Source organism: Myotis yumanensis, unplaced genomic scaffold (genome assembly GCF_028538775.1).
Source record: "Myotis yumanensis isolate MYYU_CA2020_CCGP unplaced genomic scaffold, mMyoYum1.0.hap1 SCAF_2, whole genome shotgun sequence".
Classification (NCBI taxonomy): domain Eukaryota; kingdom Metazoa; phylum Chordata; class Mammalia; order Chiroptera; family Vespertilionidae; genus Myotis; species Myotis yumanensis.
The window spans coordinates 177,980,589-177,996,485 of NW_027223753.1; the positions used below are offsets into that span (position 1 = coordinate 177,980,589).

Sequence of the window (15,897 nt, forward strand, 5' to 3'; positions counted from 1 at the left end):
AAATAAAATAAATAAATAAATAAAAAAAAACATAAAAAAAAAAAAAGAGAATAAATTTATAATAACTTTGTATTTCCTTCTAGGTCGTCTAGGAGTTCTGCTTCTCAGACTTCGCTGAACATATTAGAGCTAACCTTCCCATCCTCTTCTTCACCATCTGGCAGCACTTTTAGGTCAACTAGTTCTAGCAGTAGTAGTTCCAGTAATGATAAAAACAAAAAGAGCAGCAAGTAAACATTTTAATCTCTCAGAACAAACTATAAACAAAATAACCCAAATTTCACTTTTAAAATAGTAAATTTCACTTTATACTTTTGGGTGCTGTATAATGATATAGAGTCCTATTGAAATAGTGTGGAAAATGAAATGACCAGACAAGTTTTATCAGTGAAAATGTGAAAAATGGTAGTTTAAAAAAAGTCAAGCCAAAGAAATGTTTAACTTTCTTATCCTTTTCCTATTATCTTCTTCACATATTATACCTGATTTTAACAAGGTTACATATTACACAAGTGTAGGGAAAACTGTGTTTTCCACTGTTATTTTTATGTCTGTTATAACAGAAAATAGTTGACTTTATTATTTCACACTAGCCATGCAACTATGTTCACTTAGAATCTTTTAGGAAGATATGTTTAAAGATGAAGACTTCTAACACTACTAAAATTTTCACTTATCCTAAAAGATCCTGAAATTAAGTTTTCTTTATTCAAAGGAATATACTTCCCAGACTTTTGGGGAGAAATGTTAGTTTATTCTTTGAAATAATTTTAAAAATGTTAACCAAAATATAGCATTACCCTCACCCCTCCACCAAGAAAGCAATTGCTAGGAAAGAGAAACAATGCATATCAATAAGAATGCAGCTCAAATTTTTAAGAATTTAAATTTAAGAATCAGTCTACTTTGATCTTGAAAGAAGTCAAACACATTAATAATTTTGCTCTCAAGATAGACAACCAAGCATAAAGAACAAGAGTGTACTTTCAAAATTTTCTTGAATTAATAAACAATATAAAGTAAATATTTACAATTGTCATTGTTTAGAACTGTCATTGAAAGGCAGTAGTGATATTAAATGTTTGGCTGAAACATTGTTCTAAAGTGTGAGATTTTATTTAATAAGACCTAAAACTGATTAATCTTATAGTCACTTTGTTCTTATTCTCTGCCTTATATTACTTTGTAAGTTATTTGGAACTTGAAATATTACACACTGTTCTATGAAGGCAGGGATTGTATCTTACTAGCTCTGTGACCTTGGAAAAGGTCTATGCTTCTTTCATTTGTAATATAGGGACAGTAATAGTTACCTACGTAAAACATTTACCAAAATAACGGAATATATACAAAATGCACATGGCCTGACATAGGAACTGCACAGTGACTTCTATCCATTGAGTTACCACCCAGATCCTAGCACAGTATTTGTGGAATGGTTAGGCTCTCTGGCCAGAATAGAAGTCTACATTTAACTGTGAAAGTAACAGTTCCAACTTCAGTGTAGTAATGCTAAATGATGAGACAGGGGATTAACCCCATTATCTCCTCATCTGGAATTATCTTAACATCCACCTATTGTAAGAAAGTCAACTATCATTTATTATGGAAACCAAGATACAGCCAGTGTACGTATAAACTATAGACATGAGGTTATGGCAAAAAACTGAAGATATCATTAGGGATTCTTGACAAGTGTATCCACAATATTTTTTACTATGATGGGTTTCCTAAACACATCCTTGGAAAATGGAGTGTGTACTCTGCTTAAGTGTACTATGTCCAAGGAAAGAAGCTCTGGAGAAGATGGACTTTCTAAATCCAGGCAGGCTATTGTACAAGGTACTAACCCTGATTTTTTTTTTTTTTGGTACCTAAAAGTTAGCTTAAGCCACAAAAATGCTTTATAAAATTACAGTACTTATTGATGGTGATGCTCAAGACAATCTACATGAATAAAAGACAAAGATGCTAATTGACCATACCTTCACTACGCCCATCAGCCAATCAGAAGAGTATGCAAATTAACCCAACAAAGATGGCCGTTAAATTTGCATACTGCAGGCAGGGCGGGGCAGTGCCATCCGCCGCCCGCCCCAACCCCAGGATTGGGCCTGCCGTGTGCACAAACTGGAGCAGTGCCCCAACCCTGGGATCGAGCCTGCCATGTGCATGACCCGGGGTGGCGGGTTGGGGCAGCACCATCCACCACCCGCCACAACCCCAGGATCGGGCCTGCCGTGTGCGCAAGCCGGAGCGGTGGGTCGGGGCAGCACCATCCGCCGCCCACCCCAACCCTGGGATTGGGCCTGCCCTCTGCCACCCGGGGAGCAGGCCTAAGCCAGCAGGTGGTTATCTCCCAAGGGGTCCCAGACTGTGAGAGGGCACAGGTCGGGCTGAGGGACCCCCCCCTCCCGCCAGTGCACAAATTTTTGTGCACCGGGCCTCTAGTTTTATATAAAAAAAAAATTTGTGCACTCGGTGGGGAGGGGGATCCCTCAGCCCGGCCTGTGCCCTCTTGCAGTCTGGGACCCCTCGGGAGATAACCACCTGCTGGCTTAGGCCTGCTCCCGGGTGGCAGAGGGCAGGCCCAATCCCTAGGTGCAGCCCCTGGTCAGGCTCAGAGCAGGGCCGATTGGGGAGTTGGGGTGCCAGCCCATGTCATGCACAGAGCAGAGCGGATTGGGAGGTTGCAATGCCACCCTCAGTCACGCTCAGGGTAGGGCCGATTGGGGGGTTGGGGCACCGCCCCGTCACACTCAAGGCAGGGTCGATGGAGAGGTTGCGGCACCACCCCGTCACGCACAGAGCAGGGCCAATCAGGGGGTTGGGGCGCTGCCCCGTCACTCACAGAGCAGGGCCCATCAGGGGGTTGGGGCGCTGCCCCGTCACTCACAGAGCAGGGCCCATCAGGGGGGTTGGGGCTCCGTACCCTGTCACACACAGAGCAGGGTTGATCAGGGGGTTGGGAAGCTCCCCCGTCACGCAGAGCAGGGCCGATCAGGGGGTTGGGGAGCTCCCCCCTGTCACTCACAGAGTAGGGCTGATAGGGGAGTTGGGGCACCGCACCCTGTCACACGCAGAGCAGGGCCGATCAGGGGGTTGGGAAGCTGCACCCTGTCACACACAGAGCCGCAGGGCGATCAGGGGGTTTGGGCGCTGCCCCCAGTCACGCTGATCCCGGTGCCGGGAGGGCTCGCAGCTCCGCCGATCCCGGTGCTGGGAGGCATATTACCCTTTTACTATATAGGATAGAGGCCTGGTGCATGGGTGGGGGCCGGCTGGTTTGCCCTGAAGGGTGTCCTGGATCAGGGTGGGGGTCCCCACTGGGGTGCCTGGCCAGCCCTGGTGAGGGGATGGCTCTTTGCATCTGGTCACACCCCCTTCAGGGTGGGGGTCCCCACTGGGGTGCCTGGCCAGTCTGGGTGAGGGGCTAATGGCTGTTTTCAGGCTGGCGGGTGACTGAAGCTCCCAACTGCTCGTTTTTTTTTTTTTTTTTTATTCTGGGCCAGCTTTTAGCTCTGAGGCTTGACTCCAGCTCTTAGGCCTCTGCTGCTGAAAGCAGGTATCTGGTTTGTTTGGGTTCTATAATCAAAACACTGTTTCAACTCCAGCTTTGAGGCTGGGCTGGCTGAAAGCAGGTTTCTGGGGTTTTGTTTAGCTTCTATATTTGTAACAATGTTTCAAACTGCAAGCTCAGAGGCCGGAAGCAGCAGGCGGGGAACGTTGGAGTCCTCTGTCACTGAAGCAAGCAAGCCTCCTGTTCGCTTCAAGCTGCCTGGCTGCTGGCTGCCATCTTGGCTGGCAGTTAATTTGCATATCGCCCTGATTAGCCAATGGGAAGGGTAGTGGAGTGACACAATTTGCATGTTTCTCTTTTATTAGTGTAGACTAGAGGCCCGGTGCACAAAAATTTGTGCACTCGGCAGGGGGGGTGGGGGTTCCCTTCAGTCCAGCCTGTGCCTTCTCGCAGTCTGCGACCCCTCAGGAGATAATGACCTGCTGGCTTAGGCCAGCTCCCGGGTGGCAGAGGGCAGGCCTAATCCCTAGGTGCAGCCCCTGGTCGGGCTCAGAGCAGGGTCGATTGGGGAGTTGGGGTGTCGCCCCATCATGCACAGAGCAGGGTGGATCAGGAGGTTGCGATGCCACCCCTAGTCACGCTCAGGGTACGGCCGATTGGGGGGTTGGGGCACCACCCCGTCACACTCAAGACACGGTTGATAGGGAAGTTGCGGCGCCACCCCGTCACGCACAGAGCAGGGCCGATCAGGGGGTTGGGGCGCTGCCCCCTCTCATGCACAGAGCAGGGCCCATCAGGGGGGTTGGGGCTCCATACCCTGTCACAAACAGAGCAGGGCCGATCAGGGGGTTGAGGAGCTCCCCCATCACGCACAGAGCTTAAATTGGAAAGACTCTAAAGGCCATTATAAGCGCAACACTATGAGTCCTATCTCTATCTCCCTAATAATAAACTATACTTTTTCCAATAATAAGGGGAGGATCCTTACAATCCAAGTCCCTTCTTCAGCTCTAATTTCAGGGATTTATTCTGAGTAAAACCAGGCTCTGTTGGCCTAGTTTTATTTAGACCCTGAGGAAAGAGGCATCTGGGAAAGCATCAGGGGAGAAAAGGTATCAAGGAAGAAAAACAGAACTGCAGGCCAGGTCTAGACTATTTAAAAATTTGCCATGATCCAAAACATCTGCAATACTAAGAGTTTCCTAATTTCTTTCTAGAGAAAACCAGATTTATACTATACTTCTCTAGTCACTGATCTATTCTTGCCTGGAACGTAGCCTCTAAAGTCTTGATAATACTTTAAGTTAAAAAATTTCTTAGGGCTATACTGCTAAGCAATAAGGTAGGTAGATAGACAGACAGATAGAAATAAATAAGTAAAATGGGTCCCTATTTAAGGTTCATGGCTTTATTCCTAAGGTACTTGTTAAGCTGGTACATAAGTCTCTTTTACTTGAATCAGGCTTTAGAGGCCAATTAGACAAGACAGATGATCTGCCTATCATTTTAAAACAACAGTTACGTAAAAATTTAATATTTAAACAAACGATAAATATAAAATAGTAGTTAAAGAACATATCTCTTTCAAAAGTTGAGGGCTTTTAATATAACAGAAAAAGAAATAATTTTTGATGAAAAAACCCAGGTGTTCAGTGCACAAATTTAATTTTCTCTCAAACAGCAGGATAAGGGAGACCCAAGGAATTCTCATACCCCATAATACAATGAAGAAACAATACTTTGAGAATTATCTTTAACTGAAGTTTCAAACAGAGTAAGGAATACTGTACATAAACATACATATGAAGTCTACAAATCAAGCTGTGAAAGGGGACCTACAACTAAAAGATATAGTTTAAGAATAGGTTGAAAGCATTTGCTGAAAAAAAAATCGTTATGAAGATTAAATGAGATAATGAATGTAAAGCTCTTAAAAAAAAGCATTTGGTTTCTGCAATCTCTACAAATAAAATAACTTTAGGAGTAGAGATTTCTGCACTGGACTGTTACGATTAAGAACTAAAACTTTTATTGACAGCCTTTAGTAAAAAACAGTGCTGATTCCCTTGGCCTATTACTTTTTTTGCTTATTTATTTTTTCTTTCTCAAATGCAGCTATCTGATTAAATATATTGAGTAAATTTTGAGGTAAATTTTTTTTAGCTCCACTTTCTGAATGCTCTGTGCTACTTAGCTCTTCTTCTGGAGCCTCTGGTTTAATACTCTCCTCATAATTATCCTCTCTTTCATATTCTCGATGACTTTTACTTAATTGATATCTTTGCTCATGTCTATTGAAATCACGTGATCCAGAATAATTACATTTTTTATATTTTTCAACTGACTTAGAAGAGTAGTCAGAGCTTGCTGGGGAAGTGGAATACCTCATGGAACCTGGCTCCCACTTTCTATAGTGCTCTTTTCTTCCATCTGAGTCTTTTTCAAATTTTCTATAACCATAATTTTTTAACTTGTCTTCTGGATTCCTAGAGAAGGAATCTGAGGAATCCCTTCTATTGGAGAAATGTCTTTCATATCTATATGACTTTTCTGTTTTGCTACTACCTGCCTGAGTTTTATAGCTATTGTAAAAATCTCTTGACTCTTCAGACCTACCTCCAAAATCATCCGGAATTTCAACTGAAGATGAAGAGACAGGGCATCTATCTTTCTCTTTTACCTGCTTCTTCTGATATGGTACCCTATCTTGCTTTTCCAGTAGTTTTTCCACTTCTTGTCTTTGGTTAAGAAAAGATGCTGAAGTATTGGCTGGAACTGGGAAGTACTCATCTTTCCTATTCTGATCTATCTGATTTGAGGATGCCTTAGCTAAATGCCTTTTGGAATTTCGAGAAGACTCTGAACGATTCCTCCTATGTTTCTTATGCTTTTTGTGACCAGAAGAGGAGGAGGATGAAGAAGAAGAAACTGATTCATCACCAGAAGAAACACTTGAAGAGGAAGAAGTTGACTTTCTTCTTTTTTTCTTTAGCCTAAAAAAGTATTTAATTCATCAGATGTTAAGTACAAAAATGTTTCTTAATTATCCATAAAGCTTTTAGTTCTATTTTGTTCCCCTTAAAGATGTCATAAAAGCTGTGGCTTAGATAAGCAATTATAGTAATCTTAGTTACTGTCAGATCCACTTGTACCAGCAAGCAGTACTTTGGAAAAAAAAAATACTTGTGTAGACAGTTGTCACTCTAAGCAAATCCATTTCTGTTACACACAGTGACATTTCCAACATTACCTTAAAACAAGACCTGCTGAACACATAAAGGAATTAAAATTTTATTTCTGACTACCTCTAGAGCATAGATAATCTCTCTACCTCAACACTACTGACATTTTGTTGGAAGTGTAGGCTGGCAGTGTGGGGGTGGAAGGGTCCTACAACACCACTATAGAGTGTCTAGCAGCACCCATGACCTCTGCCCACTAGATGCCAATAGCACTCCACCAGTATGACAACCAGAAATGTCCCTTGGACGAAACTGCCCCCAGTTGAGACCACTGCTTTATTTCTAAAACATTTCTCCCTAAAATACAGATAATTAAAATAACATTATATATTTTAAATTTAAGGTTACAGTAATTATTTTTTACCCTCAGATTTCTAGCCTTACAATTCCACTTTCCTTAATCTCTCAGAAAAATTTCTGGTACTCTTAATTGCTAAGAATAACTGATTATGATTTGAAGTACTTTTATATTTTTACTTACTTTACCTCTACAAGGCACTGTGGTTCAACTCAGTAGTTGCTTTAAGTAAAAAAATACTGAATGTTACAGTTTACCTTTTCTCCTCTTTTAAGAGCTTACGCAACTTTTCTGCACTTGTTTCTATTTTCTTTGTTTTCTGCTTTTCTTCCTTTTCAGCTTGCTTTTCTCTTAATTCCAAAGATTTCTTTTAGAACCCAGATATCGGAAAAAATCACACGTTAAAAATAGAAGAACGTTTAAAACCCAGTTTTCAAAAAACCACCCCCCCACCAGAAATCAAATGTGGTATACCCAAATCACCACATATCCAGCAGTAAACAAATTTTTTTTTTTCACACATAAAAATTAATCATACAGGTGTTTGGCATCAATCATTGGAATAGCCAGAACAGTATTGAGGACCATATTGCAGTTGGTATTCCATGAAAAAAGGGGAAGCCATTGCATTGGTACCATTAACCCAAAGTGCAAGACAGGGAAAAAGTAAATAAAAGTTATTTCAAAATTTAAACAGGACACAGATTGTAGAAATAAAATTCAAATACATTCCATTTAGGTGAATTGAGGGAGGAACCACCATGTTCAAATACAAACCATTTAAAAAATAGCACAGCCCAGTTGGACGCATGATTACATAAGAAATCATTTTCCAGTTTGAGGATGGGGATGAGCAGCACCAGATGTCACAGACACAGCAGCAACGGTCCAATTCAGAAAAAAATGCATGAGAAAACATCATCATCAGTATTACAGGAAAAGACAGTTTAAAATATCTCTCAAAAAGATATTTAGAATTAGCTCAATTACCGTAACATCACTGAATTTTGTAACCACCAGGAAAGCTCACTACAAGGACAGTACTCAAAACCACACACCAAATTTAGGCAATTAGAATTTTCTTATAGAGCTATTTTTACTTTTGAGTACTAACAAATAAAAAAAGAGGCATTATGAAGCAATGTCAAACCCAATTAGGAAAAGCTGTATTTAGAAAGAGACTTTTCATAATGCCGTAAGTAATCTAGAATAATTTTCCACAGAAGAAAGCTAAGTTTTGGCATTAGTTTCAAATATCACTAAATTTCTAAGAGGAAATAAAGAATCACCTGCATATATTTATGAAGTTTCTGCAAAGCATCCTCTGCATCTTTAAAAGTCTCATCCAAATCCAAAGCTTTCTTATAGTAACTTTCAGCATTTAAAAATTTTTCTTCTTCTTCTAACCTAAATTTGAGAAGAAGATTTAGCTTTTTTGTAAAAATAAAAAGTCCTCAAGTATGCATACAGGTCTAGGGCTTATAAGAGAGAACTTATTAGGAAAAAAATGTGTTTAGCAACTTACTTTCCAAATTGAATAATATCTAAACCATAGTTTTTTACTATTTTTTTGGTAAAGAGACCATGTAAAACCATATAGAACAGAACAAAACGAAACCAAACTCACAGATATAGGGACCAGACTGGTGGTTGCTAGGGGTGGGGTTGGGGGGTGAGTGAAATGGGTGAAAGTGGTCAAAAGGTATAAATTTTCGGTTATGAGGTTAAGTCTTGAAAATGTACAACATGATGACTATAGTTTATAAAACTGTATTGTATATTTAAAAGCTGTTAAGATAAATCTTAATAGTTCTCACCACAATTAAACAAAATATTTGTAATTATGTGTGGTGATGGGTGTTAACCAGACTTATTGTGGTAATTACTTTGCAATATATACATACAAGGCGGGGCAAAAGTAGGTTTACAGTCATTCATATAAAAATAATTAACAAATAATAATGCACAAATAACTTTTGTGTACTCACAACTGTCAACCTACCTTTGCCCCACCCTATATTTTAAACCATTACTCTGTACACCTGAAAGTAACATACTGAGTTATATTTGTTTGAAAAACAAAATAAACCCCTAAGTAAAACAAACAAATAGGAATCTATTACTGGTAACTAAATCCATGCTGCGGGCCCAGCAATGGCATTTTAGTATAATGCATGATCAACTGATGCCCTCTGTAAATATAGTAGGATCTTGACCTTTACCACAGAATTACATTGGCTTTTGCTAGCAGTTTATGAAGAATTTTCCTTTCCACAGAAATATTTTCCCAGAATATTTACTGTTAAGTTGGAAATACCAACACATACATGTAACATATCACAAGTAGCCTGTAGATAGGATCATTATCAGATGACGTTCAAAAGTCTATGCTATGAAAAATCAGAATTAGAAAATTTGGTTATAAAGCAGTGAAAGGACTTTGCAAAATATTTTCAGTTTTCAAAGTAGGAAAAAGTAATTACTGTGAAACAAATTAAGAAAATCCCAATGGCTTCAATGGGATAACTTTTGTGACAGATGGAATGTGGGAAGGCACCAGTCAAAAATGATCAACATTATGGCTCATGGTAACTGGATAGGTGGTATTGCCATTCACTTAGTAAAAAGACACCAACATATGGGTAATAAGATAACCACACCTAAGTAGGTACTAGCTATCTACCTAGTCATAAAGTAAAAAGCTGCTCCAATCACTTGGATCTAAGCAGAAGTTCACATGAGTTAACAAATACTGCAAAAATCTCAATTTGGAATTCTGGTATGATCATACAAACTGGAATGATCAGGCAAATTCATGAAAGAGAAAACAGATAATTCTATTTTAAAAATCGCAAAAAATGCTATTATAAACTTTTAAAATTACTAGAGTTGTTAGCAAATTACTTATACTTAAAATATATTCCTTCAAAATATTTTATAAATTAGACCAGTCTATTAGTCATTAAATATTTACAATGCAATTCAGAAGAGTAACATAATATATAGTTTTTTTTTAAATAATTTGTTCTTCCATTTAATCTGGAGTTTGTGGATTTTATTAGACAGAGTAGAGCAAAAAACTGAATATAACAGTGAAACCTTATTCATAATTAACAACAGGAGCTCTCAATTCATATTTCTGGTATTTTTCTACTAAAATGATGAAATGAATTAGAAATTAAATTCTATTAAAATTTCTAGTGTATGTCCAGGAAAAGAATATTTACCTAATTTCTTGTACCTTTACATCTAATTTACATTTCTATGTAATGAGAATAGGCATTTAGGAAAAGAAACTCAAATCATTAAAATATATCCAATTAGAACCCCAGTAATACGAAAAAAAATGACTAGAAAATTTAGAGGACTATACTTAAAATCGAAACTAAGAATGGTCTGAATTGAGTTAAAGATGCTATTTCCTTATATTAAGTTCAAGATCTTTTAGTAGTTGGTTGAATAGTGGACCTATGCTACAGAACAAAGTCTGACACTTACTGCCCTCCTCTTTCTACAAGTGTCTGGCACAGGTATTTTCTTGCATTCCTGTGAGTTGGACAGTTTTCCAATGCAAGTTCAAAATCTTCAATTGCTTTGTTCAGACTTCCTTTTGTTGCATATCTGGAGATATGAAACAAAGTAAGAAATTTATCTTGTGGGCTATGTATCAATCTTGTGCACATTCACCTTGTAAATATTCCTTAAAACCCACAATCCACTTACAATGCTCCACGAGCTACCAAAGCTTCCACATTTTGTTTGTCTATTTCCAGAGCCTTATTGTATTCATTCATAGCATCCACGTGGCGCCCAACTTTAAAATAATCAACTCCAATCTTCACACTAAAAAGATAGTTATAAAGTATCACAAGCATTTCACAGAATATCAAAACAAAATGTTAGCACGGGTAAAATTTTAAAGCAAATCAAATTTGGCTAATATTTAGCCTTCCATACTCTCCAAATACCTAAAAGCATTCTGCCATTGGATAGTCTCGTAACAAATTTTAGGAAATCTAGATATCAATATACTAATTCCTTTTGAAAAAAAAAAAATTATGATGTTGGCTAAAACTTAAGTCTGTTAAGTTTACAACATAATACCATTTATACCTATAAGAAAGCTAATGTCAAAAACTCACTTTAATTCATTTATAAACAAACTTGGTTTCTAATGATGACATAAGAACTCTTTGCCTTACCCTAACCTTTTACGCCAGGTAATTCAATTGTTGAAAGACAAAATCTTCATACCATTTTAAAGCCCAAGATGCAGACTGTTTCTTTCTTAATGCAGAAGCAAAATCGTCTTCAGAGAAATTTTTGCTATTAAGAAAAAAAATTCAAACCGTATAAATACTTTTTTGTAATTATAGTTCACTGCCTGACAGATAACAAAAACTCAACACTGAAAAAGTGAATCCCAAGCAAGAAACTTGTATTCCATTGACAAAATAAATTTCCTGAACTCTCAGGAATGACCATTATTCTTAGACATTATTTTTCTTTAGGGTATACATAAAATTCTTATAAATGTTCTAAATCTTTCTCTATTTGGTCACCTGGTACAATTCTAATTACTGATAAGAGACTTAGTTTCAGAAGGAGGCAGGATCACCTAGTTCACTGAACCTTTGTCATACTGCTGCCACTAGGCTTAGTATAGTTCAATATGTCCCTCAATTATGCCACTTTGGAGCTCCACACCATTCAATACCTTACCACTTAATAAATAAAACTGATTTACTATACCTTTGTAGGCCTCTCATTAAAGATGGTGGATTAGATTCATCTATTCCTAATTTTCCTAGGAGGAATTCAACTACTCCTGGGTTAGCAAATCCCAAGGAACTTTGCATAATATTGTCATAGGATTCCAAAGAATTGCTATTTAGTTCAACACTCCTCCTTAAGAAAAACAAAAAATGAAAATAAAAAATAATTAGCATGTCCACTTCTGTTAAAGAGATAAAATTATCGCATGGGGTTTAAATACTCATACTATAATTTGTACATGAAAGTGTGGCAATATCATGACTGGGTTCCTTTTATCAAGTTTGAAGAAATTTAAGGGTATAAAAATATAATGAGCATACTTTGAAATAAGAGAAATTGAAATTTTACTTTGTTGTTAGAAGTTGGACAAAATTTGCTATTTTTTAAGTCAAGAAACTGTTTAATGTAGAAAAATTACCTGTAATACAAAGGAAGCTCTTCAGAACTAATTACACCTAATTTAATACCAGATAGGTGCGTTGGAAGAGATGAGCTATACAGAGATACTGCAAGCTTTTCATGATATCTGTCAATATCCTTGATTCCAGCTTAAAAAATAAGAAAACTAAGCTGATTAGCAAGAAAATGCAAACAAACAAAAATTCTTTCAAACACTATTCTTATTAAACTACATTTTCAAAATTAATTTATAAAATCTGACAAATGTTACTTTTCTATTAGTATGATGAAATTGATCACCTCGAATGATATCACCAGTTTGGTAATACGATAAAGGATCCCCATGGTTACTGTGAGAAGGCACATCTCTTAATGGACAAAGAGCCTGCAATGAGAAGTATTTTAAAACAACAGACTTCCTATTCATTGGTGAAAAAGGTCTTCTTTTATCCTACTTGTTCAGTATAAATGGCTAATAGTTGATATAACCTTAAAAAAAATCAACTAGCATCCTAAAGTCTAAATTTAAGTAAGGATTTAAATTTTAAGTCATTTCTGTGTCCAAACACTATTAAACAAGTTTTTTGAGTCAGTTCAAAATCTAAAATCTCATAAAATTTGCAATTAGTTTTAGGAACCAAATATGAGTGTGGATGATAAAGCAAAAAGATATTTTGCACTTGTTAAAAATAAAACAAAAATTTGTCCAGTGTGAGAATTCCAATGAAAATGAAATGTGAATTCTCCAAAGTGTATGTCTGCCATTCAGTCTGTGATATCTCCTGCTTTTCTTCATTTTCATCTGCCTTGATAGACAGCAAATATCAAACCTTTTAAAGTGACATATTATTTCAAATTCAGGACTAGTTATCTCAGGCAAAGTATCTCATAATATATACATCACAATCAATTACTGCAAAGACATAAAAAGGCCAGGAATTTTTTTCTAAATTATCCATATGCAAGTACATAATGCCAAATACTAAGAACATGTTCAGCTAGAACAAAATAAGCCCAAATACCAATCAATCTCACCATACCCATCGACATCTGTTGTAACATTTGAAAAAGGACCCCACCCCTGCCAACCAAGGAGACCAAAAAAATCCCAAAACCAGAAATGGAGGAGTAACTCTTTCACTGCTAAGAATTTTTAAAAAAGAAAATAGTACTTTTTCTCCAATTAAAATATTTAATTCTCAAAACTGTCAGCAGGGTACACTTAAGCACAACTGGATGCAAAGACCTAATTCTTATTATTGCTTTCAGGTTCTTTCTCTTCTTTTTCCCATCACCATTCATCCCCTCTATGCCCCATTCCCCCCACCCCCACCCCCAATCACCACACTGAGTTCTCTCGCTCGTTCTCTCTCGTCCTCCTCAATCAATCCAGTCCTCTGGCCCTCCATCAGAACTGTCTGCTTGCTCTCTCTGAGTCTGTCTATATTTTGTTTGGTAGATCAGCTTGTTCATTAAATTCCACATATGCAGCCCTAGCCGGTTTGGCTCAGCGGATAGAGAATCCGCCTGTGTACTGAAAGGCTCCGGGTTCCATGCGGGTCAAGGGCACATACCTGTGTTGTGGGCTCCATCCCCTGTAGGGGGCGTGCAGGAGGCAGCCGATCAATGATATTAAAAAAAAAAATTCCACATATGCAAAACAATAATTCTTTCACCGAAGCGACTCAAAAACAGAAGCAATCAAGTTAACTGAAAAGTGAGTAACTTACTGTGATTTCCAAGTGAGATATATCTCTCATGATGCCACTGCCCAAACAAATCAACACCATGAAAAACCCAAATTCCCGAATGGAACTAATTCTTCCAATCACGATATCTCCACGCTCAATATCTCGGAAAAACAGCTCTCTCCGATCCATACTAGGTATGCCCATGAACTGCTCTAAAGGTGGCATGACTGCATAAGAATCTGAAAAAAGTAATTTACAAAATCACGAACCCTAGTTTTTGTGTTCTGTTTTATCTGAATGAAGCACTGTTAAAAAAATAACCGCCATCAAAAGATTTTTAAGACTCGGCTCACCTTCACCGTCTTCATGAACTTCAGAAGTTGCAGGTGCATCTGATTTCCACGAAAGTGCAAAAAGCAGATCCGCCTTTTTGGAAATGAATTTTTGGATTTCAACGTTGTCGACTCTCTTCTCTTTCCTTAAAAAAACGACAACAGAATTTATGGAGACTTAACTTATTTGCAAAACCTTTTAGTACGTCCAAGCCTCTGCTCCAGGCTTGCATCGCCCAAGCAGGCCCATCCTCAATCCCAGCCCACACATCCTCCAAGAAGTTTGAACCCTCGCCGGCCAGTCGGTTGCTGGAGGGCGGGGAAGCGTCAAGAGCGATGCCCGCAGCCCCAGATCCGAAAGCTCAAGAACCCGCGCCTCTGCTGGGCAATTTCCAGGGAAATACAAGTTCAGCCCGCCTTCCGCGGGACCCTCGAGGACACCAGGCGCGCGGGCCATCCGCCATCGGACCCTCCGCCACCCAGCGCAGTCTCCACGGCTCCGCTCCTTCTGGCCTCAGCGGCCGGGCTGCTGCGGCCGCGGAGCCCCGGGCTGGGTCCCCTCCCCGCCTGAGATCCCAGCGTCGCCGCGATTGCCTTACCTGCCTGGCCCCGGCGGCTGGGGCGGCGGGCCCCGGGCGGGCTCGGCCGCCGACCCCAGGAGGCTCCGGAAGTGCGGGTTGTCCTGCTGTTCGCTACGGAGCCAGGACAGCAAGGACGGCCCGTGGTAATTCAGCGACTGCCGCAGAAGGTCGCGGTCCATGGCGGGAGCGTGCAGGGCTCTACGACCCCCGCGCCCACTACTCGAGCCCCGTGGTCCCAGAGGCCGAGCCAGCGGCCCGGAAGCCGCCGGAAGCACGCGTCACAGGCCCTCGGAGTTGCCACCCGGAAGTACTTCGTAGTCGCCCGAGTGCCGGCGCCTAAGCGTCGGTCTCGCGGAATTGAGCGCGACTACGGGAGCCGGAAAGATTGGGCCGAGCATTTCCGGAGCGAAGGGCTGGCTGCGGCTCTGAGGTAGTGCTGTGTGTGACAAGTGTACTTTTTAAAAATTCCGTGCTGTTATTCTCACACCGCAATGGCCCGAGCTCTAATCTCGACTAAATAATAATTCGTCCGTTAATTTAGTGGAGACGCGTCTAAGTGCAAGTGCCCCAAACAGGTGAGAACTCCAAAGGAGTTACAAAGGTTCTTCCCCTCCAATACTCGCTGGATCAATTACTACCGACGCCTCAGGCGTAACCACACTAACGCGACTGCGCTGGGAGCTCTCCGATAGGCTACAGGGCAGAAGAAAGAAAAGCAGATTTATTAAGCACTGAGATTGTGTCCTCCATCCACAGCCCATTCACTGTTAGCTATTTTAGCGTTAACTTAAAACCAGAATGACTTTAATGCCTACACATGCGCACATGCTTTGTTTTGCATTTTATCTAAGTGATTTCTCAAAATGTAGGGACCAGAAGATTTACTTATGGCAGTGGTTCCCAACCTTGGCTGCACATTAGAATCACCTGGGAATCTTTTTAAAATCCTGATTTCTGGGCCTCATCCTCCGGAAATTCTGTTTCTTTGTTATGGGGTGAGGCCACAACATTAGTAACAAACAGAATTTCCGGAGGATGAGGCCCAGAAATCAGGATTT

The 15,897-nt window shown here is 39.8% G+C and overlaps 2 protein-coding genes across 4 annotated transcripts in view; one reads left to right on the forward strand and one right to left on the reverse strand.

Moving 5' to 3' along the window:
• CCDC39 (coiled-coil domain 39 molecular ruler complex subunit) overlaps window positions 1–1,117 on the forward strand; it is a 48,710-nt gene extending 47,593 nt beyond the window's left edge. For both annotated transcript variants that reach the window (XM_070406747.1, XM_070406748.1), the window contains one exon: window positions 84–1,117. In XM_070406747.1, the coding sequence (XP_070262848.1) occupies window positions 84–234 (151 nt within the window). In that variant the 3' untranslated portion in view covers window positions 235–1,117. The remainder of the gene's footprint in view (window positions 1–83) is intronic.
• Window positions 1,118–5,168: 4,051 nt separating this feature from the next.
• Window positions 5,169–15,085, reverse strand: TTC14 (tetratricopeptide repeat domain 14). Of its 2 annotated transcripts, XM_070406749.1 has the most exons (12): window positions 14,858–15,085; window positions 14,280–14,404; window positions 13,966–14,165; window positions 12,536–12,620; window positions 12,255–12,384; window positions 11,813–11,968; window positions 11,315–11,386; window positions 10,784–10,903; window positions 10,559–10,681; window positions 8,350–8,467; window positions 7,318–7,427; window positions 5,169–6,513 (listed from the first exon to the last, which is right to left on the reverse strand). In XM_070406749.1, exons 1-12 carry the CDS (start codon window positions 15,016–15,018, stop codon window positions 5,595–5,597), a joined length of 2,319 nt encoding a protein of 772 aa, XP_070262850.1. In that variant the 5' UTR covers window positions 15,019–15,085; the 3' UTR covers window positions 5,169–5,594. The 2 variants fall into 2 exon arrangements, 1 of the variants encoding a protein (XP_070262850.1); XR_011470330.1 differs by lacking the exon at window positions 5,169–6,513 and having other exon boundaries at window positions 7,354–7,427; window positions 7,838–8,467.
• Between the last annotated feature and the right edge of the window lie 812 nt (window positions 15,086–15,897).

Excerpts from the sequence above, each read along its gene's own strand:
- TTC14 (XM_070406749.1), bottom strand. The coding sequence starts at position 15,018 with ATGGACCGCGACCTTCTGCGGCAGTCGCTGAATTACCACGGGCCGTCC. Across the intron at positions 11,969-12,254 it reads GAGCTTCCTTTGTATTACAG|GAGGAGTGTTGAACTAAATA; the intron begins GTAATTTTTCTA and ends GTTTTTCTTAAG. Across the intron at positions 11,387-11,812 it reads TTAATGAGAGGCCTACAAAG|CAAAAATTTCTCTGAAGACG; the intron begins GTATAGTAAATC and ends TTTTCTTAATAG.